Source organism: Leucopleurus acutus (assembly GCF_964270905.1).
Source record: "Leucopleurus acutus genome assembly, chromosome: 16".
NCBI lineage: Eukaryota > Metazoa > Chordata > Mammalia > Artiodactyla > Delphinidae > Leucopleurus > Leucopleurus acutus.
In genome coordinates, this window is record NC_139158.1 from 52,990,669 (window position 1) to 53,013,883 (window position 23,215).

Here is a 23,215-nt window from a genome sequence, read left to right on the forward strand (position 1 = left end):
TGTTTTAGAGTCTACTTGGCTTGATATCAGAAAAAAAAAAGTAATTGTTTTTTGGGAAGACTCATCATTAATTAATAATTATTATACTGAATATAGGTTTAACTTATAGAATGGGTATAAGCAAATATCCCGTGTTATTAAAAGTAAAGCTTCAGTGTTTCAAATTGCAGGTGAGACAGGAGAGATGTAAAATTTGAGCCACTTTATTTGAATAGCTATTTGATTTTGTCCAGATTGTTCTTCAATGGGAAAAGCAGAAGTTTTGAGAAAGGTGAAAATAATGTCTCATTTTTCCATGCTGGCCAGAGATAGCCTTCAGCTTTGCTTCTCTTTGCCAGAACCAGGCTTACTCACTTTTGGTGCCCACATAAACATTATTTATTTGTAAACATTTAAAGAGCATTATGCTCATTACTCCTATATCATTCAGGTTTTTGTTGCATGCCCCTTAATATCATCAATCTCTGTTTGTAGTCATGGTTGTGATTATTTTGATTAAGTTTTTCCCTCTGCCACTAGACTGTACGCATTTTTTGTTTATCTATATCTTGAATAGTTATCACAGTGCCCAGAACAAAGAAGGTGCTTAGTAAATATTTGCTGAGTGACTAAGGGTTTTCTTTATCTTTGTCTTCACGGTGTACCTGGCATAACAATTGATATGTAGTTAGTGTTTAGTAAAGGTTTGCCAAGACAAATTGAAAAAAATCTATTTAATGTATATAGAATCCCTTGACAGTACTTGCAAATATTATAAATGTGCAAAGATTATACATAACTTATTTTGTATTCCTTATTATTTTTTAAATGTATGACTGATGTAATAATACCTATTATTATTTATTGAGTCCTTTACTATGTGCTACACACTTGATATAATGATCCAATATAACTTCAGAACAATTCAGTTAGGCTTTTATATCCCCATTTTATAGATGAGGTAGCCAAGACTCAGAAAGGTTAAGTAATTTATCTAAGGACACAAAGCTAGTAAATGGAGAATTTAGTTGTTTAACCCAGATTGCATGTCTCTAAAACCTATCCTTTCAGCCACCATATAATTCTAAGTATTACACAAGCCAGAAAACTCTAGTTTAACACATCAAAGATAAGCAAGTTGTATGTCATGACTAGAAAGTATTAGGTAAATAAAAATGGGTAAAAATTTATTTAAAAAAAATAGTAAATGTGATTCAGTAATGGGAAAGATTTTGCTAATGTGGTTGTAAGAACAAGCTCAAGGCTGTTTGTTCTTGCACCTTAAGTTAGATGCTTGGTTTAGTCTGAGTTTGACTTGTAACTTTTTTTGTCTATGCTTCTTGTAGGTTTGAGTGGCCGCTTCTTTGTCACTACCCTTCCAGCATTTTTTCAGTAAGTTCAAATAATTTTCTGGTTTTACAAAGATTAGAAATCAGTAGATGTGTACCAGTATTCTAAGTTGTTTTCCATAAACGTCACTCATGCAGCTTAGCATTTGAAGGGAGAAAGACTGGTCTGCACTGAATGATAGTGATTAGAAGAGAGGAATGCTCAGGGTGCTACAGAGAAAGGAACCTAATTTCAGGTAGCAAATAGGTGAGGAGGTCAAAGAAGATTTTTCTGATGATGTAAAAGATGGGATGATTCTTAATAGATAGGAAGGAATAGGTTAAGCAGGCAAGGTAGAGAAGGCCTTTCCAGATAGAGGATGTATCATGGAAAAGCCCAGGAGAAAAGGAGATAACCTTCAGAGAACTGTAACTAGTTCTCTGTGGCTGGCCCATAGGGTACAGCTGGATCATCCTGGGTGATGGGGCCAGAGAGGCTTAGGTAGTGAGAGGGGGGAAGGAGAAAGGGATGGATTCCGGAGATACTTAGGAGATGGGATCATTGGAACTGGTGATTGATTAGCCATAAGGAGGAAGGAGCCTGTGATGACTTACCAATGGGCCATTCTTAACTAGTGAAAGCCTTTGAGGAGCCGTTAGAATAAGGTGAAGTTTGGAAGATAGAGGCCAGAATAGAGAAGATAATGTGAAGGGTTTATGCTAATTCCAAATGGGGAAGTTTAGGTGATAGCTTGATTTCAGGATCTAAAGCTCTTAAGAAAGATCTAGGCTAGAGATACAAACTGGGGTTTAGATAACAGTAGAAATATAGACAATGAGAAATAGATACATTGGGAAGAGAAGCAGGTCAAGGATAGAACCTGAGTTGACCACCATTAGGACATCTGCAAAGGGAAATAGGGAGTGTGGAAATGAGAAGGGATGGACAGAGTAGTAGGAAGAAGTCCAGAGAGCTCATGTCATAAAAGCCAAGGGAAGGGAGGCTCAGCAGTGGACAGTGCCAATGACCCACCCAGGAAAAATGGCAGAAAAGTGCTCCATGGATATGGCACTTAAGAGTCATTGGAGACCTCTAATATGAGCAGTTTCCATGGAGTCATGGACGCAGGACCCCCGACTGCAGGAGTGTTGAATGAGTAATGTAAGAGGAGAAAATGGCAAGTGTAGACTCCTCCTCTAGGAAGCTTGACTGGCAAGAAAGCGAGAGGGAGGGAAGACGAAAGGCGTATGTGAGACTAAGAGGCATTTTGTTAATTTTCAGGGGAGGGACTTGGATGACATAGATTTGGAAATTTGGATACAATTTTTTAAAACTTGATAACAATTGCTGTTTTGCTGCTATAAGAGAAAAATCGGAATAATTGGTTGCAAAAATAATAAAAAGTAACTTGGCAGATTAGACAGTGCCAAGGACTTTGCTTATAGTCACAAATTGTGCAGTAATAAAATAGAATATTTAATACTTTCTGTTTTGGAATTCCTCATTTGTACTAGATAAGTATTTATGCGTGCTTTCTGACTTATACCTAACTATAACATTTCTTTTTCTTCATTTAAGCCAAGTTAAAATTCAGAGTGGAGTTCACATGTAAAACCAATAGTTATTTTGATTTTCATTGTCTGTAATACTTGATATTTTAATGGATTTATTTTCTATTTGTTTTTATAATTTACAGTGCAAAGGATGGGATATTCCGCCGTTACCGTGGCCCAGGAATCTATGAAGACCTGCAGAACTATATCTTAGAGAAGAAGTGGCAATCAGTTGAGCCTCTGACTGGCTGGAAATCCCCGGCTTCTCTAACGTAACTTGTTTTTTAATGACAAGGTGTTATTAATAGAACAGAAGGTCTCAAGTTAACAACCCATAGAACTTGACAGTCTACATTTTTCTTCATATTCACTTCTGGTTACCCAGACTACACATGCCTATGCTTGGCCCATGTTGTGTTTCTGGTTTTGTGACCCACATATGTTTCAGCTGGTTGTTAGGATACTGGGAATTAAGTACCCAGATTCAGGTGGGTTACAGAAATCCTCTCCTCTAACTTCTGCACCATGTCACCTGTTTTCTCTTTACAAAATATGGTGAACACCATTTACCATCCTTCCTTCCGTATAAATTATTCATAAGATAGAGGAGCAACTGTTTCTTGAATTATAGTTCATGAAGGAATTGCTCATGTATCCGTGTGGAAAATAAGACTGATGGTGTCTTTGGCTGCCTAGCAGAATACTGCTGGGGTAACTTTTGGCCATAATGGCAAACTGTATAATGCTTGGTGAGACAGATAAGGCCAAGCCATAATAACTTTTTCACAGTTTTAATTTTGAGTGAATTGTCATATTTGTAATTAATTTTATATTAGTATATATAAGTGTAAGGAATGTCCCTGCTGAAATAGGGTCAAATCATGCCATATTTCAGGAATAAGTAATCTGGTAGCATTTATAGGAAATACATGGCTTATTCTAAAAGCAGCTCATCTCTGGCATTTCATTCTGCAAATATGTGAGCACTGATTTTATGCAGGTACTGTTCCAAGTGCTAGATGTGCAGCAGTGAACAAGACAGATGTGACCCCTCTGCTCTCCTCGGGTGACTTAAAGTAAGACAGATTAAGAAAAAAACTAGGGATGTAAAGAATCATAGTCTAGATAAGGACTGTTCAGAAAAAAACAAAAAATAAACCTTTCCTAAGTCAGGGACTAATTGTGGGAGTGTGGCCCTGCATTAGACATTAGATGGGGGCTAGGAGAGGTTGCTCTGAGGGGAGGACTGCAAGTGAGATCTAAAGACAGCATGGCCGGGCTTCCCTGGTGGCGCAGTGGTTGAGGGTCCGCCTGACGATGCAGGAGGGGACGCGGGTTCGTGCCCCGGTCCGGGGGGATCCCGCATGCCGCGGAGTGGCTGGGCCCGTGAGCCATGGCCGCTGAGCCTGCGCATCCGGTGCCTGTGCTCCGCGGCGGGAGAGGCCACGGCAGTGGGAGGCCCACGTACCGCAAAAATAAAAAAACAAAAATTAAAAATAAAGACAGCATGGCCCAGCCAGGTGACGAGCAGGGGAGGAACGTTCCCAGGAACGGGCATAGCATCCGCACAGGCCCCAAATCGGAAAGAGCTCCGTGTGTTGAGGACCAGAAAGGTGGCCAGTGAAAGGGTGGGAGAGGAGTGTAAACTGAGAAAGCGAGGAGGGCAGGAAGCAGATCATGCAGGCCTGTGGCCAGTGAGGAGCTGGGATGTTAGCAGCGCACGCGGTGAGCAGAGAGTGGAAAAGGCCATGTGGAGAGGCGAGACAGGTAGAGTCTAGCCCAGGGATGGTGTCAGTGCAGATCAGGGTGGTGGCAGTGGGGATGGAGAGAATGGGTGGATCTAAAATATGTTTTAAACATCTGCCCCACATGCTGGAAGCCATCTCGCGCCGGTGGCAGCATGCCTGCCACTCCACGTCCCACCACGCCGAGCCCCTGCAGGGGTCATCATGAGACAAGCTTGCCAAAATGGCCACAGCCAGTTAAGGAGACTGAGGGAAATTTTGTGTCACTGGACCTTGCAGACCTTGCTAAAAAGTAGCCATGGTGGTGCAAGGTGTTTGGGTAGGAATCTGGGCCTTCAGCCGAGAAGTATAGCGTGGCAACCCAGCTGTTAATTGGAGGTGTCACTGGATGGTGTATGGGTTTCATATTCCAGAAGGTTAGAAAGTGGGCTGGAAAAGGGACTGATCCACAGGATTTTTGAGACTTTATGAGTTCTGAGAATGTAGAAAACTTGGAATTAATTCTTAAACTTGCAGGTGATCCTTTGAAAAATGTATGTTTTTCAGACCTTCCTTTTAAAATGTTTGCCTTGGACCGGGGCACGAACCCGTGTCCCCTCCATCGGCAGGTGGACTCTCAACCACTGTGCCACCAGTGAAGCCCAAAATGTTTGCCTTTTAACTTATCTTGGGAATGATGTATTGAATTTGGAAATTGTAGCTACCAGTAGATGTGTGGCATTTTTAGGAATTCATCCATTTCCATTTTTTTCCTTATTATATTCTGGTAGTATTTTAAGGCAACATGTTATTTTGCTTGTAACAAGTATGAATCATACACAAATCATAATGGTATGAGCCACTTTGTTCTATATTTTTGTACAAGAACTCAATTTTTTTTTTCACTTTTTATTATGGAAACTTTCAAACATACATAAAAGTACAGAAAATAGTACAATAACCCCCATGTACCCTTTACCCACCTATAATGATCATCAAATTATAGCTTTTTCTAATCAATTGTTTTGAAAGAGATACCAAATGTGTCATTCTGTTAAAGGTAAGAACTCGTTTTGAAAATCATAAATACAATACCCTATTATTATACCCATCTGACCCCACCCAGACCAATGGAATGGGGGCTGCAAAACCTAACTGAAGTGCCTTGTGCCCCTTTGGGCTGCAGGTAGTGGGAGTGGTCTCTCTAGTGGGGTGGGGGTGGCCTTTATCCCCCTGTGATTATTGGTGGTGACAAAAATTAGCAGGTTGCTCTAAGCTGCTTTGGGCGGGTTACAATAGATAATAGACTGAAATAAGATTCTAACTTCTTCCTGAGGGACATGGTTGAGGTCCGTATTGCAGGTTGGCCTCATCCTATTGCAGTGAGAATGGCCTTGAGTTTTGCCTGCTGAGCGGGGCCACCACTGGTGGCCGTGCAGAGTGGGTGCTGAGGTTGAACAGTGGCGGTGCTGTGTTGCACATCACTGGTGGCATTTAGGAGAGCTCCCTCAGGCACTCAGGGGAGCCTCTAAATGGAGACACTGTTGCCAGCAGCTTTGCCTCAGGTGAAGTGAGAGAGATTTCCCCCAAAGAGCAGCTGCCACCCCTCCATGCCAAACTGAGATGCCAGGACCAGGCAGCTGCCCATGGATGCTCTGCTTCCTTGTGATTGGCAAGACCTCTTTAATGAGGCATGCATTTTTCTCCAGTACCCAGAATCCAATAATGTGCTGGGCCTCCTTAGTGATGGGGACTGAAGACACAGCAGCTTTTCTTTGACTGACAGAGGGATTAAGCGTTTTCAGTCATCACTTTGACCGTGTTCGGGTTTCAGCTCCCCTTGCTCGGGGCTTCCCTTCCTGTAGTTTGGCCTGGCCTGGAGAACTTCTGACAGCTGGTGGCTGGAGTGCCTGTGAGACTTTTCTCTCTTTTCACTCCTCACCCCAGAGCTCCTTCTGTCCCCTCCTGGCATCCCTGCCACTCTGGGCCACCCTTTGACCCAGGCTCCCTCCTTGTGATGGACCAGGTAAGATGGGAGCTGTAATGCAGAAGAGAGGGAGAGGGATCCAGTGGCACTTTCACTTTCCGGCTGCTGCCCACTCAGGGCCAACAAATAGATGCTCATGTCTTCAGTCTTCCTGAGGCTCTGTATCCGCATTGTTGACACGGTTTGAGCTTGAGCAGTCCCATTGTCATGAGCATCACTGTCATTGTTATAACATACAAACAAGGCTTTCCTCCCGCTGCCCTCCTGGGCCACTTGTCTGCTCCCACCTCTCACCACTCAGCTTCAGGGACATTCATCAGTAGGCAGGGGGCCAGGGGTGGGGATGGGGGAAGGAGGCGCCTGACTGTCACACCTGGCCTGCCAGCTGGGTGAGAGCCCTCCTTACCGGACCTGGCAGGACACAGGACACAATTAAAAGGTGAATCTTACATAATTCTAGCTAACATACCCTTGGGTTGGGTGCTTGTGGTTTTGAAGTGTGTAACTGTTATAAAGATGTTCTCTCCATCATCCTTTTGTGTGACTTTTGCAGAAAGATGGACATGACTGATGGTTGGGCTCTTACTTGAAACTTTTACTTTTGTGTAGTTTGGGAAATGCAGTAAATTTCTGGTTGAAAAAAATGGCTTAGGGATAGATTTGAAATATCTGAGTATCATTAGTATTTCATGATGATGTCAATTTCTTCTCTGAGGGAAGCTTACTTAAGGCCACTTTTGGACCCCGTAGGCAAAATTAGACTGCTGCCGTCTCTGCTCCCTCCACCAAATTATCAGCTTCATTTCTTTGTCGTGGATTCCAGGTCTGGGCCCTTCTTAATCACTTATACAATATTAGTGTGATCTCTTTGAGAATTGGGCAGAAAACATGCCTTATTCTGGACTCGATTTCCCAAAAATCATGCAGTGTGGCTTAACGTCTGTGATGTTGGATTCTTCTTAAGGAATTATGAGTTTCAAGAGCACTAGTTTTCTAGCGAAAACTGACAGTGTTGCACTTTCTTCACATTTTCAGAGAACTGTAAAGTCAGCTTATTGATTCGCCAAAACTCTACCTTTCTGAATTTGAAGTGGTAAGAAGTGCCATTACTATGATTGAGAGCAGTGGTTTGCATCCTTACTTGTCCAGGGGAATCACCTGTGGACTTTTGAAAACTACTGACCCCTGGCTGCCATCCTAGAGACTCTGATTACACTGGTACTGGTGGGGCAGCCTCGTGTTCCTGTGGAGCAGCCAAAGTTGGGAACCACTACAGACTTAGAAGCTGGTGCTAATAAAATTATAGTTCTGCTGTTAACAAGTGACTGCTGAACAGGCCTTTAAAGCCTTTTAAATTAAGTGCCATACAACTTCAGATGCCTTCCGAATACCGAACATAAGTATAATATTACAGTTTATTAAATGTTATAGGAATCGTGTGGAGTGGATGCATGAAAGTAGCATGATGGCCAACCAGGGCCATTGTCATCAATACTTGTAAAACTCTTGGGCAGAAGATTGTGGGGTAATGGGTATTTGTATGGTGCCAACATATCACCCCACAAATGACCTACCCATTACCAAGGGAAAACTGCATTTCCACTGGAGAGGTCTGTCTCAATCACTGGTTAACCAAGTGATTAAACTTAGCATCACTCAGAGCCCACTTACAGCAGGCTTTTTAGTCTCTAAATGGAAGATGAGATCATAGTTTTCACTTTCCCAGCTCTTCCCTGAAGACTGAGATTCAGTGCTAATCATGGCCCCTAATAAATAAAAAACACTTGGCAAATGTTAAGCTTTGATGCTTCTTTTGTTTCCCTGTATGTCATAATAATAGCTAAGAAGAATAAGATTGAAATCAATATCTGCTAATAGATGTTGAATTAAACTGAGACAGGACTGAGTTTAAAGATAGGAAGGAACAATTGTTTGAAGCTTTAGGAGCCCTAAAGAAAGGAGTATACCTGGAGAAAAAAAATAAAGCAGTCTGAAACTTGAGTGGTTAACTCAATAGAAATAACTGTGTAATAAAGCAAAGGAAAGCACTCTCTTTGATCATGTAGTGATTGCTAATGTGAATCCAACACCACTATAATTGATACTTTTAAATGAAATTTAAATTTTTATATGATGTAAATGTAGTTGTAAAATGTTTTAATAATTGTTTTACTATTAAAAATAAAATAAAATGTTTTAAAGGTAGACTTTGCTCAGGTGAAGGAGAGGGAAGATTCATACACACACACACACACACACACACACACACACACACACACACACACACACACACACACACACACACCTCCTTGGTTTCTGGTTTGAGAATTTGATGGTCTTGGTACCAGTTACTGATTTGAGCAAGAGAAAATCAAGGGTTCAGGGTTGGACATGGAAAGTTTGAGATGCAGACTTCTTTGTAGAGCTGCCAAGTTGGATGCATGGAGCTGGGTCTCCATGGAGAATTCAGGAACACAAATACAAGGCATATAGATGGTATTTAAAGTTTTAAAAGGAAGGGGATCACCTAGAGAGAGAGAAAAAGAAAAGTGCTTGGGTCTGAGCCACAGGACACTCCAAAGTTAAGAAGTTGGGTAGAGAAGGAGTCAGCAAAAGGAAATTGAAAATGAGTACCGGTGAGGCAGGAGGACAGGTGAGGGTACACAGTTTCCTAGAAGCCAAGTAAAAGGTGCTCAAGAAGGAGGGAATAGTCACTCGTGTCCCATGTTACCAAGGGGTTAAGAGAGATCAAGTCTGAGATAGAGACATTGAGTGAAGCAATGCGATGTCATTGTGGCCTTGACAAGGAGTAATAGTGCAGTAGTGATGGAAGCCAGATTTGAATGGGTTAAAGATACGGTGAGGAAGAAGCAGCAGCAAGTATAGGCTTCTCTTTGGAGAAGTTTGTGAAGCTGAGCTGGAGGGCCGTCTGAGGTCCAGTGATGCTCTTTTCGTGCAGATGAAAATGATCCAGCAGAGAGGGAGAAATTGCTGATGCAAGAAATGGGATGACAGGAAAAACCAAGTCATTAGCAAGACAGAAGGGATGGGGTGCAAGGCACGAGTGGAGGGTTTGGACTGTGCTCAGGCAGGTAGACTTTCTCTGTTGCAATAGGAGAAGGTGGATGCAGTTGTACACCAGGCTCAGATTTGCTGCTGGGAAGATAAGAGAGATCACATAATGGCTCTGGTTTCACAGTGACAGACAAGCAGTGTTTGTTAGCTGAGAGTGCATGGGGAGGGGAGGGTGTGTAAAGTTTGAAGGGAGAGAAAAGGATATGATAGGCTCTCAGGTAAGAGCCTAAAAGATAACAGTGGGACTGGGCCGTATTGAGTGCTCGCTGAGGTTTGTGACTGTGAGGGGAGATCGTGATTTTTTCCCCAGAGACATTCAGCTGCTCAGGGTTAGGGATCTCGCCAGGCATGCACCATGCAGGGAGAAAGGATCAGGGACTTGACCGTATTTAGAGCAGAGTAATTCAGATGGTGACCATGGGGTCTAAGCTCTATAAGGATGGAAATGAATCCAGGAGAGAGGACAATGTATTGCAAGAAGTGGAGGAGTAGTCCTTGTGACTTGAATCTTGTTTTGTTTGTTTGTTTTTTAATACCATACATCACCAGTGGTTCTCCTTCTCTTTATTTTTTTAGGATGTCTGGAATGGCTGGTCTTTTTAGCATCTCTGGCAAGATATGGGTGAGTAAATATGCCCTTTATTATTATAGTGGCAGAGGGTTTTTTTTTAAGAGTGAAACGGTAGCGTCTAAATAATTGGAAAATAAACACTTATAAATGGTTTTATAATTTCCATTTTCTTTTTAAGTCACAGAACTACTCTTACATGGGGTCACAGTGGAAGTGTGTCTTTGTGTCCTTCTAAGGACATAAATTGGACAGAGACCTGTAACTACTGTGTCAAAGTCATATTTTCTTAGATCGGTAATGAATCCTTTTAACAAAGCTGAAAGGGCTTATGTGGTTTCTCTTCATCTTATTTTCCCATTGTTGTAATCTCCCTACAGATCAAATATTTGTCAGGGATCAGCCAACTTGTGTCTGGGCCGGGCCACCCTTTTTGGTAAATAAAGTTTTGTTGGAACACAGTCACATGCACTTATTACTTGTATTCTGTGACTGCTTTCACACTACAGTGGTAGAGATGAGTAGTTGTGATGGAGATCATATGGCCCACAAGCCTAAAATATTTATGATGTGGCCCTTTAAGGAAGAGAGCCCCTGATATGTGTGATTGTATCATTTCACTGAGTCCTTTCAGTGGCTTAGAACTTATTTAGGTTAAAATGTTGAACTGTTACATAATCTTGAATGTATCACATAAGCTTTTGCTCCTCTTTACATGTAGGGTGAACTAATAAATCCTACCAGATTTGACAAAATTGCTGTGAAATTAAATATATTTCCTTAAAGTATTTCAAAAGATCTTTAGAAGTGAGTCCCTCCCTATACTTGTCTTTTCTAAGCTATGATTATAGGTCATGCATCATATTTGGAACTTAATATTCAGGGAGCTCATGAAGACTCTCTGTTTTTCATGCATTTACTGTATGTTTAGGGAAATTTAAGAACAAATTTTTGTGTCCTAGTTTCTCAGTTGTATTATATTTCCTGCCTTGTGAGATACCTACTTTAGGGTTTTTTTTGTTTAATTTTTAAAACAGAAAGCAAATTGGTAACTTAGATTCAGTCTTTTTTTGGTTAAGATTTGTTAACTGTTTTTTTTGACATTTGTTTATCATAGTAAACAATAACTAGCGTTTTTCCCTTTTCAGATAGTTTGAGTTTCATATGGTTTTCTTCTGATATTTTCGTAATATTGGCAAGAAGTTTATTCAAAGGTTGAGAATTATGAATTACAAACCAGGAACTGAGAGTAAGGGATTCAGCCTATTGCAGTATTTTGACACTAAAGGTTGATGGAGTCATATATTCTGATAGCTATCTGAAAACCTTATAGCTATATAATGTCTAATCCAAGAGGATTAATTAATAAGTGTGAGGAATCATCATCAAGATCTTAGCACAGAATCTATTATAACTGCAGGTCAAGAGATGAATTTGTTCTGAGGGTTAAGAAGAGCTTAGATGGAAGCTGATTGTGACCTTCACACATTGTTAAAGAGTAGTTTTATTTTCAAAGATACTACCAGGGAAAATAAATGATTGCTCAGACCTCTTATAGCTTGACTGATAAACAAGGAGTTGCAGTTTTTCATCATGTCATGCAAATGATTACGATGTGTGGCATTTGGAGCACATCAAGGCCAGGAGTTGATGTTTTATCTTTGTAGGCACAGTGCACAGCCTTGGGCAGCATGGATGGATTCTGTGTGGATGCATTGGACTTAAGAGAAAAGGCCATTTGGAGAATAGAATAGGATCCATCTCTGAATAACCAATTAAGATGTTCTTATTAGGACTGAGAAGTAAAGTATATATGATATTTATATATTTTATATATACATATGTTTAGACTTTCCAGATATTTTTTAAAAGAACAAAAAATACAATTTTATAAGATAAACTGTAGAATTTGACAAACAGCAATTGCATTTTACATTCTATTAGGTCATTTTGTCTAATATTAATACCATATTTTTTCTCTCTGGTTAGTGTATACCTGGGATATTTTTTTCTACTTTCAACCTTTTTGTTGTTATGTTTTAAGTAAATCTTTTTAAAAGCATATAGTAAGAAGTAATTCTTTTCACTGATAAAGTTAGTCCATTTATATTTATTGGGGTCACTAATACATTTGTCCTGATTGTAGATTGTGTGTGTATGTGTGGTGGGGGGCGGGGTGGGGATGTACATGACTAAAAGAATATAGATGGTAGGTTTGTAGGTTATTTTAGTCTCCTCATATGTGTACACATCACCTTAAATATCTATAATAGAAATCTGGTATTACTCTTTGTATCAGCATCTGGTTTCCTCAAGCCTCTTGACAAACTTTTGTAATTTCTTTTATTCTTAGAAACAAGTCCCCAGCCTTTCATCAAATCTCTGGGAAGGGCTCTCACCACTTGTGTTTTCAGAATTCAGCCCTTGTCCTCTTATTCAGAGGGTATGATCTCTGGCCTGGTGTGACCCAGTCCTTGGCTATGCATCAGTCTCTGATTCCCACTGCAACCTCTAGCTATAGTTTGCCTTGTCCTTACAGAACTGCTGATACTTAAGCCCGTTCTCCTAGCTGACCACCTGGCTGCTCAGTTAGCTTATTTAGCTGGTTCTTCTTCTGTGCCCAAGATCCTCACATCAATGTTGAGTATGTAATTGTGGGGAACATAATCTGTTTTTAACTCAAGTCTAGATAATATAAAACTGTAGTGCAATTGTATTAACAGTGAACAGAAGAAACACAGCACTGGAACTAAAAGAGTGTAAAGACTCTGAGGAAGAAGGTAAAAACAGGGAAGAAAGAAAGACGCAGAGGGGCTAATGCCAGTGAGGCAAGATTGTTGATGCCAATCCACAGTCTCTTACCATACTGAGATTTTTGTGGATGCATAGACAGATAGGAGTCAGTCTTTTCTCAGCAGCAGTGTCCCATGGATGGGTTGCTAGTCCACCCGCTGTATGTTTCCCAACCCATTTGTTTTCCCTGCCATAGACAGTTGTTCTGTGCTTAGCATAGAACCTGGTGCCTATCATGTACTTGAGAACTGTTTTTTGTTACTTTTATTCATTATTCATCGTTGTCATCATTATTTTACTTTTTCCACTGATTAGTCAACAAGGAATACTTTATCTTTTTTCACTTATTTTTTAACCACGGTTGATAGGATTGAAATAGGGTTTTATGACAGTTGTACAATGTGTACTTTTGTTAACTAGGTTTAGCATTTGAATGTATTTAAGCATTACTTTATTTGTTGAATTTGTGCTGCTTACTGAGCTAATACAGGATGTAAGTTAATACCTCTCCTCAGTGTTACTGTTGTTATGAAAATATGCAGGCATATGGCAAATTTTAGTTACAATAAGGTAACTTATTGGACACGCTGTGTGATGGAGAAGATTTAATGATTTATCAGTTATCTCATAATGAGAATTAAAGGCCATGAATGTTTAGACTGGAGAATAACCAGAGTGAATTTTAAAACTCTAAAACATCCCCCTCTGTTTTAGATGGTGGTGTCTCTTCTCTTACTGTTTTTGGATTTTTTGTTGTTTGTAAAAATATCTGGAACCATATTACAGTGAGATGGTGCCCATCCACAAGTCACCTCCCCTCGAGCCTACAAGAGGCTGCAGATTTGTGTCTTGTTGGAAGTGTTGAGAGGGTAGAACATAAAAGGGGAAGTGAGCCCTTGGTGATCACTGGAGAAGGCTTTCTGAGCTACTTCCACACAGGGAGGATATTTTGAGGATTCTAATCTGTGTCTGAAAGGGGTTTAAGGATCATTCCCAAACTCCTCAGGGTATATCCTGTGATGCAGATGGGATTTAAATTCAAAAGGCTCTCTGTCCCTTGGGGCCAGCCCAGCTCTGAATGAGACTCTGCAACGCTGGGCTGGATGAGTGGTGCCCTTGGGCGGGATTTAACCTGACCTGCAGTAGTTCAGATCCCAGAGGGCTTGCTGGCCTCCCTGGGGAGGGGAGGCTCCACCTCTGACCCCTGGACGCCTTGGCCTGGCTCCATTCCTTAAATCCATCTGACCACTGGTTGGAATATTCTTCTCATTTATTCTGCATTTAGTTCTCTCGTTCAAATGTATGTAGCCAAAATGTATGTAGCCAAAACTTAACTCTAATTCAGTCACCTATTGCAAAAGTATAAGGTATTGGGCCCAGCAGGCGACATTTTCGTGCATAAGTAAACAACAGGATGCTTCCTTGTAATGAGCATATATAATATTGAACTAGGTCAGTATTTTCCACAAGTGAAAACTGTTACTTTACCTGGCAACGAAAGGAAACACAGAAATCTAAAATTGAACCAGATCAGTTTTAATCAGTTATTATTTGGAAACATATATACAGCAAAACTTCAAGTGCCTAGTACCAGGAACCCTAATACTCTTAAAGGTACTCTGAAGCCATTGTGGACTCAGACAAAGTAAACAGGTAAAGATTTGTGGCTACAGTTGTGAGAGCACAACTTGATTAATGAGGCTTTAGTAATAATCACCTAAAAAGACCACAAGATGGCAGAGTTTCTCTAAGAAGCTCAAATAAATCCTTTAAAGAGTGAGTTGATACAAGAAAATTGAAGTGGAACCTATTATAATAAGAGGATGTTTTTGAAAGCACTAAGACTGTCTCAGAATGCAGTGATTCAAAGGCACACAATTTATTGAATCCTAGAAAATAACTTAGAAAATTTCTTGAGGGTTTCTTAAATCATTTATTTTGCAAAAGGGCACAAGACACTGTCCAGAAGGACTTATAACTGGATGCTGTTATTCATTCCAACTATATGGGCAGATATTACTTATAAAGCAAGTTCCAGAATTCATACATCCATGGGTCAGCACAAAGGAATACTGGCTTTCCATGTCTTCTAATTCTTTGGCACATTTCACAGTTTAATCTTGATGATGACATTGAATAATCAAGAAAAGCATAAATAAACTATGTTCAATATACAAAATTTCCTAAAGTAGAGAACTGTGCAATGCATCTTAAAACTTCCATTGAACGGAATTTGAATGAAACAACCTTTTGTATCCCAAATACCTCTTTTGCCTACTTGGGCTGCAGAATACTAGATTATTCTTTTTTTTTTTTTTTTTTTCAGTACGCAGGCCTCTCACTGTTGTGGCCTCTCCCGTTGCGGAGCACAGGCTCCGGACGTGCAGGCTCAGCGGCCATGGCTCACGGGCCTAGCCGCTCCGCGGCATGTAGGATCTTCCCAGACCGGGGCACGAACCCGTGTCCCCTGTGTCGTCAGGTGGACTCTCAACCACTGCGCCACCAGGGAAGCCCTAGATTATTCTTAATAAATAATTGCCCTGGCTGAAGACAGAGTGACGACCAGTGCCATCAGCAGAGGACAGATGACAGTTTTTCAAATCAAGAGTTGTTTGCATTTCTTATGAATAGTTTAAGGATTTGCTAGTATCTTTTTCTTATTCAATAAATATTTATTGAACACTGATTATGTGTATTTAAAAACTTGATGAGTCTTTAGATATATCTCTACTGCTGAGTAAAAAATTGGAGAGAAGAGATCTCAGATTATTCTAGATCAGTTAACAAGCTTTTTTGTTTATTATTCTGAATTAAGCCAGAATAAAATATATTATTTAATTGTATTGACAGTTATAAACTGAGAAACCAATGGGAGATAGTCGAGTAACTTAGGTTTTGAGAAATATTAAAATAGAATCTTGGCCTCATTTTCATCAACCTTATCAGTTCTAGGCAAGTCATTCAGTCATTATATCTGCTTGCTGGTGGCATTTAGCTTGGAGCCATTTCATCCTGTGCCCAGTAATTTTATAGATAAAACTATCTATAGACATAACAAAATCATAAAACTATTGGTTTTTTAGTGAATGTTTTTAAAGCTGTAAGAGCCTAAAATAGATTATCACAAAGCCATCATGAGGCAGCATGGCTCTTGCAAGTCCATATATAAATGTGCTTTGACTCCAGACTAGCAGGCTCATATCTGTAATTCCTGTATGATTTAGCATGTAAATAATTTCTAGCTAAGATTGTATCTCCTCACTTATTTTTTAGTGTTTGGCATCAAATAGAGTCCCAGGGGACAGTAAACAAGAAGGGATGTGCACTCTATTTGAAGACCGATGAAATCTTATTTGTTCATAATGAATTAACTGGAAAATTTCTTCTATTATTACATTCAGGTTTTATGGTGATTAGGAAAGTTGTTAAGGATGAGTGAGGGTAGAGCAATAATAAGAGTCTGATTAGAAAAGGAAGCACAGAGACATTTTAAATGGTTGATGTTCCGTAAGTAGTAATTTAGTTCTACTTAAAAATTGGTAAAGGCCCAAGAAGTTTAATTTTTTATGGATGCCATATTATGAGTAAAAATTAAGGTTATAAATTATTAGGGCAGAGTGACAAAAAAAATCTCAGGATGGAAGAAGGGACTAGATAACCAATTCTACCAGAGTTCTATTTGATCATGAACTTTAAGGAAGTATAACTTTTACTACATATGACCTTGATTATTACTCTCACATTCTCAATGTTGTAAAATTTGACTTGTTCTTGAAGAATCATATAGATGCATAAACTGCTGGACGACCTTTGTGGGGGCTCATATAAGTAGAAACAATTTGCAGACTTGAGTTATAGATAAAGAGGGAGATTCAGACATTCTTAGTCCTCATTATAAATATATTTTTTTTACTTTTTTCTTCTGATTACAGCATCTTCACAACTATTTCACAGTGACCCTTGGAGTTCCTGCTTGGTGTTCTTACATCTTTTTCATCATAGCCACCTTGATTTTTGGCCTTTTCATGGGTCTGGTAAGAGATAATGCCAATCTTTTTTCTTGTCTTTAAAGCCAGTTGGTTTCATGCAAAACTGGAAAGCAGCCAAGAAAGAAAAAGCTCATAAACAAACATCATTTTGCGTGTAATCTAAGCAGTTAAATAATATTTGCTTGTTTGATACTGCTTTCAATGGAAATTTGAGAAATACTGGAAAATTCATTAAATTATTATTGCCTAATCCTCTCTCTTAAATATTCTGAAGTCGTGTGCTACCCAAAATATAGGCAGTAATGAAGAAAGAAATAGAGACTTGCTCGAATTCATAGTCAGTTTCCAAGACAACTGAGTCAGCTGTGAATTCACAAATTGCCTACTTGATTAGAACATTGTGATGATAAGACCAAAGCTGTGAATTTGTTCCTTGGGTGAACAAGATGATCTTTCCTATTCGTATACTCAAATTGAACCTCTAAACTCACCAGCTGCTTATACATACACTGCAGTTTTCCCCAGGTGGAGTGTGTAAGATAATGTGGATAAAAAACACAATCATTATTATGTGAAAAAATAAGATGCAAACCACATCACTATGTCTTCTTTGGATATGAAAATTACTATCCATTAGGTATGTGTGTATTTTCTCCCTAGAGTTAGGTAAGTGTTGGAATAATACATTTATTTACTTAACTATATAGGCAACTATAAATGTTTGGGCGTGTTTTACTCTTGGTTGTATATATTTTTGAAATCTTTCTCTTTACCTACACTTGATCAGTTTGGGCTTTAAAGTCTAAGAAGTTCGTAAAAGTTACTATACTATATACTAATCACATAGCCCTTAAACACTGTATGATAGGAATAATTGATGATCACTAAAAATTTGTATGAAAAGGACAGCCCTTTAGGTAAGATTGTCTTAAAGTCTATCCTTACATTTTGTAATGTATTTCAGCTCTTTTGCAAGGTCTTTTAAAAAATAAGCTTAAAATGTTAGCAGTCGCCTTTATAGCAAGTCACAACTTGGTACTACAAAGTCATATTCCAAGAAGCCAAGGAAGCTCGATTTTATTTTGCCATGAACATGCTTACTTCGTATTATGGTTTATATTTGTCATTTGATTGCTGATGTTAACTTCATGGGTGGGGATAGAACTTAGATATGTCATTCATTAGGTCCTAGGTATGTTCCATTCTGCTGCATTAGTCTTACTGCTAACTAACATTTCCCTAATGCTCTGGCCTAAAATGATTTGACTTTGGATATAACTTTGACTTTGGATATAAATGTGCTTCTCCCATCTACCGTCTACTCTGGAGCTGCATGAGTGTGAGGCTTCTGTAGGGGGAACAGTATGAGATCCTGGGTGATTCTGAGATGGAATTATGGGGTATGTAGTTTGAGTGTGGGTCTATTGGAAGATCACTGAAAACTCTTCTCACATAAAGAGTTTTAGAATTTTACTTTTGAGGTTGACCGTAAGTCCAAGAAGTCAAGCCTGCCTAAGCCCTAAGTTATTTGGAAACTTAGAGTCAAATAATCAGTGTAGGAAGGTTATTAGAGGCTTGACGTGAAGAAAGAAGAGAGTTGATTCTAGACTATTCAAGTGACTAAGTGATAGAGATTACTGTTCCTTCGTAAGAAGTTGGGAAGAGAATGTTATTTAAGGAAATAATAATTTCAAAGCAGTAATAGACTCATACATTTTCTGTTAATACATTTCCATAAAATAGCAAACACATGTCTCTGCTCAAAATGCCTTTTCTACAACTGTAACATGTTAAAAGAAACACAACAGCTAGAATTTTTGCCTTCAATGAGGTCTGCAGGTGATCAGTTCATTGCTCTGTGTCACCTTTGCCATTAACTGGGGGCTGAAAGCAAGGCCCAGTGTGCAGTTATGTGAAACTTGGTCTTGGTGACCTTGGAGGGTCTCCTTCCCTCTATGAGTCTTTATGGAGTTTAACTTATGCAGTGGCCAGAAAGGGCAGGATGTTTTCCATAAGAAGTGATTTCCGGATCAAGTCATTGTTTCCCATAAGCCTGACTATTACATTTCCTATTTTTCCTTAATTTTAAAAGATGGGAAGTCAAAACAAGGCTGCTAGTTTGATTTTTGCTTGCTGTCTTGATTGAGCCTAGTGGTTGAAATATTTTACTAAATGTTATTTTTCACATGTAAACAAAGAGCTCAGTTTTAGAAATCAAGTATATATTTTGCATTTTAAACCAATATGGGAAAGATCCTTAAGTGCATAGTCTGTGTATCAAATCACTCAGGCCGCATCATTTTCTGACATCAGCAACTCTGCTTTGAAGGGTGGAAGATAGCAAATCTGTAGACAGGCAGAAAAGCAATGGAAAACACAGGTAGCAATCTTTTGCCTCTGTTATCTGGTCTCCATTTCGGTTGGTAGGTATGGACACTGTCTGGATTTTGCAGCTTGGGTGGACTATTTTTCTACATGCTGCTGACCAGTTCCTAGTGGAAGAAAGTTTCATCTTTCCTGTGAAAGATGGCAAATCCGTCTACTCTCCTCTTTTAGATGCCTGGCTGTCTGCTAAGCTGAAACCTGAAAATCTAACCATGGAAGGGAAGATGAAGATGAGGACACCAATCCTATATAGACCCTGTTTTTAAACAGTACCATTCTTAGTGGCTCAGAAAGTGACTCATCCCAAGGGAGTGGTTCTTGAGACTGGAAAATAGATCCTGAACTGATAGAATGAGAGGGTTTTCCTCCCAATTTCTGGGAAGGAAGACAGTATAAGGAAATTATATACTCTTAGAGATATAAAACAGCCCTTAGTGATAGACTAGTCCCAAGCCTGTCCTTTCAAGAGAAAGTGCAAGTGAGAGAACAGTTAAGTGACTTGCCCAGGGTCACACAGCTGACAAGGTTGAGGCTGGTGTCCCATAAGTCTGTGCTAGGCCCCCTTACCTAGCGCTCTAGATGGCCCAGGTATCTCGCAGGTGGGACTTACTCCCTCCCAGGCTTTGTTGTAAATGCCAGTTATTTGTCACTGGCAGGTGTTTCTTCTTTCCCTTGCAATGTGTCAGGACCAAAAATTTCCCCTCCAGTTGGTATTAAGAAAGCCAAAAGGAAAAAAAAAAAGTCACAAAGAACATTATGTCCAGTGAATAGCTACTATAAGCAAGTGACTGTCATATTAGAAATAGGTTTTCAACCTCAGTCTTTTCAGATGGAGATGTTTTCCTCTTTGCTGTTCAAATCAATTTGATGGCTTGGAGCTTGTTCCTTCCCAAGGAGGAACACTGCCCAGCACATGGGTCTCCTCAGCCTGGCATTTAGGCCTTTCTCTGGATCCAAGAGCCCCTGTGGTCCAGTTTGGTGTCGCTTACAAGAGCCAGATAGCTGCTGCTGCCCTTCCGCTCCTGACCATGCCCAGGACCCTAAATGCCACCTTTCAAGTGGTCATTCTAGAGTCTTCCCCACCCCCATAACTGGTTGTAATCTCTGTATCTCTTAAGTATCTATCAAAGAGCTTTCTTCATTTTTTATGAGACCCCTGTTCCATATTGCTTCTTAATTAGACTGCCATTTTTTTCTCTTTTTGAACCCTTCCCCTCAGAAGTTAACATGATATCTTGAACCTAATGAGGCAAATATTAAGTAAGTAATAAATGAATATACAGATGGTAATAAAGTGAGGTTCTCATTTGATGTTTATAAAATTGAATCAAAAGGGCAATGACTTTGGGTTTTTTAAATTTTAGAGCCCCTTAAAAACATATTTATGAAGTACTATTCCTATTTTAAAGACTGGGCAGTTGTTCAAAGTGTAGGTGAACTCCAGGAGTTAGCTAGGTAAAAGAGGAACTGTGAAGCCCTTCTCAGTGGGCAGCTTCCTCCTGTGCTGACTTCTCTGTGTTGTGCACTGTGTAGGGGAGGACATGGGGAGGGCGTAGAGAGCGAGGGGCTCCCGCTGACTTGGCCCCGATTCACACGTCGTCCTGTCAGTTTCATCACCACGGCCCACACCATCCAGGCCTGGAACATGGACTAGAATGAACCTGCCTCTTAGGAGCTTGTGGTTTATCAAGGGAAACAGCATGTTTATAGTAAGTAGCAAGTGACTCAATGCTGCATTCAAGGTCAGAGGTGTGAAGCCAGTCAATCACTGTTTAAAATAGGATTTAGTTCACATCACTGAAGTGTTTTCTCACAGTTTGTCCCTGTAGTAATTTCTTATAGGACTCTTAAGAATTCTACACCCTGAAGTATTCTTCCACACAATCAGGGTTACCCACTGGTGAGAGACAACCCATGTACAGACTACTTTTATTTGTCAGAATATGTTTTCTTTTTTAAAGATCACTTTAGACTTGGCTGATAGTGTCTGTTTTCTTACACTTGCTTGATTCATCTATTTTTAGTGGTCTGTGTGTATACATTTGATTTTGTGACCCCTGTTCTACAGTTAATAGTGTTTTCCTATGTTATATCACATTTGAAAAATAGAAAATTCTTAATTATACCCTTGTCTTTTTTTGAGGACTTTTGACCAATTGCTGTGTATTGATATTTGTCTATGAATGTCTGGTTATAGAAGCAGGACCTAACTTTGAGGTTGTTTGGTAACAAATGTCCTATCCACTCACTGTGAAATCACTTTTTTCCCTCCAGGTCTTGGTGGTCATATCAGAATGTTTCTATCTGCCACTTCCAAGGCATTTATCTGAAGGTTCTGGTAAGTATGACAGATTCATGAAATAGAATATTTTTGGAATTCTGTGGTGTGCCCTTTCATGCTCATATAGATAGTGGATTTTTCCCCTGATTTGCTAGGTGACCAAACCATCACCATTACCAAATTCCTTTGAAATATGTTCTCTAGATAGATTTGAGCAAAAATTCTTTTTTTCTCCTCTCTTAAATTAAGGAACATTTCATTTTGGCAATTGCTTTTTCCCTTGAATTGTTTGCCCTTCATTAATCGGTTGACATCTTTTCCTTTATTGAAACTGGAATGAGCAGGGAGGGAGGGGAACTGACACTTACTGAGTGTCTACTGTGTGCCAGTAACTGTCCTGAGTCCTTAAAGCCATCTCCCCAAATCCTTTCACTATTTCACACTGTTCCTGGGACCAAATACCCCTGGATTTCCATGCTTTTATTCCTATTGTTTGCATGAAGACTCTTTTTTATTTTTTGGCTGGCTGTGCAGTGAGGCATGTGGGTTCTTAGTTCCACGACCAGAGATTGAACCCATGTCCCCTGGAGCGGAAGCGCAGAGTCTTAACTACTGGACTGCCAGGGAAGTCCCCATGAAGACTCTTATGAGATTTCATAATTGTTGAATTTTATGTGGGAGTTCAACTAAATAAGCTTATATTTCTTTTTAGTTCTTGACGTTTTTAAGGCTTTGAAACTTCCATATATAATTATAAAATATGTTCCTTTGAATTCTTAAAAGTAACAGAATCCCATTTTAAAACAACTTAGGGGAAAAAAGAAAAATTTATTAGTTCACAAAACTGAAAAATCCAGGGATGTTCTGGCTTCATGCACAGCCCAAGGGATGATAGTTTCTACTTCATGAAGCTGATTCAGTAGCTTTCAACAGCCCCAACTCACATTTTATCAGCTTAGCAGTCCCTGTAGAAAGAGAGAAAGCTTTTGCTCCTGACTCTGGCCAAAAACTTACTCTGATTGACTTGGCTTAAGTCACAGTTCTGAACCAATCACCATGACCAGTGAGTGGGTCACTGAACATTCTACACGGTATAAAATACAGAGCACAAAGAAACCTTTGCCCTCCATGCCCCTGGGCTGTGCCAAATTCAACATGGTTAGTGAAGTCTCCAGAGAGAGGTCGAGAGGCCATGGGTGGGGCCAGGATGCCATCCAGAGATCTGTCCTGTGTGATGACATAGTTCCAAGATGGAGAAGACTGTCATATGCCCCATTGTTTCATTTCACAGCTAAATGTACTCAATTGCTGAATGACCTTTCTTTAATTGAAGTATAGTTGATGTGCAATGTTATATTAGTTTCAGGTGTACAACAGAGAGATTTGATATTTTTATAGATTATACTCCATTTTAAGTTATTATAAAATATTGCTGGGGCTTCCCTGGTGGTGCAGTGGTTGAGAGTCTGCCTGCCGATGCAGGAGACACGGGTTCGTGCCCCGGTCCGGGAAGATCCCACATGCCGCGGAGCGGCTGGGCCCGCGAGCCATG

General features: G+C 39.8%; 1 protein-coding gene across 1 annotated transcript in view; it reads left to right on the forward strand.

Moving 5' to 3' along the window:
- Positions 1 to 23,215, forward strand: part of TMX4 (thioredoxin related transmembrane protein 4) — a 43,196-nt gene that overhangs the window by 15,204 nt on the left and 4,777 nt on the right. The window contains exons 3-7 of the mRNA XM_082857480.1: positions 1,326 to 1,371; positions 3,005 to 3,133; positions 10,224 to 10,269; positions 16,941 to 17,042; positions 21,657 to 21,720. Of these exons, the coding sequence (XP_082713606.1) occupies positions 1,326 to 1,371; positions 3,005 to 3,133; positions 10,224 to 10,269; positions 16,941 to 17,042; positions 21,657 to 21,720 (387 nt within the window). The remainder of the gene's footprint in view (positions 1 to 1,325; positions 1,372 to 3,004; positions 3,134 to 10,223; positions 10,270 to 16,940; positions 17,043 to 21,656; positions 21,721 to 23,215) is intronic.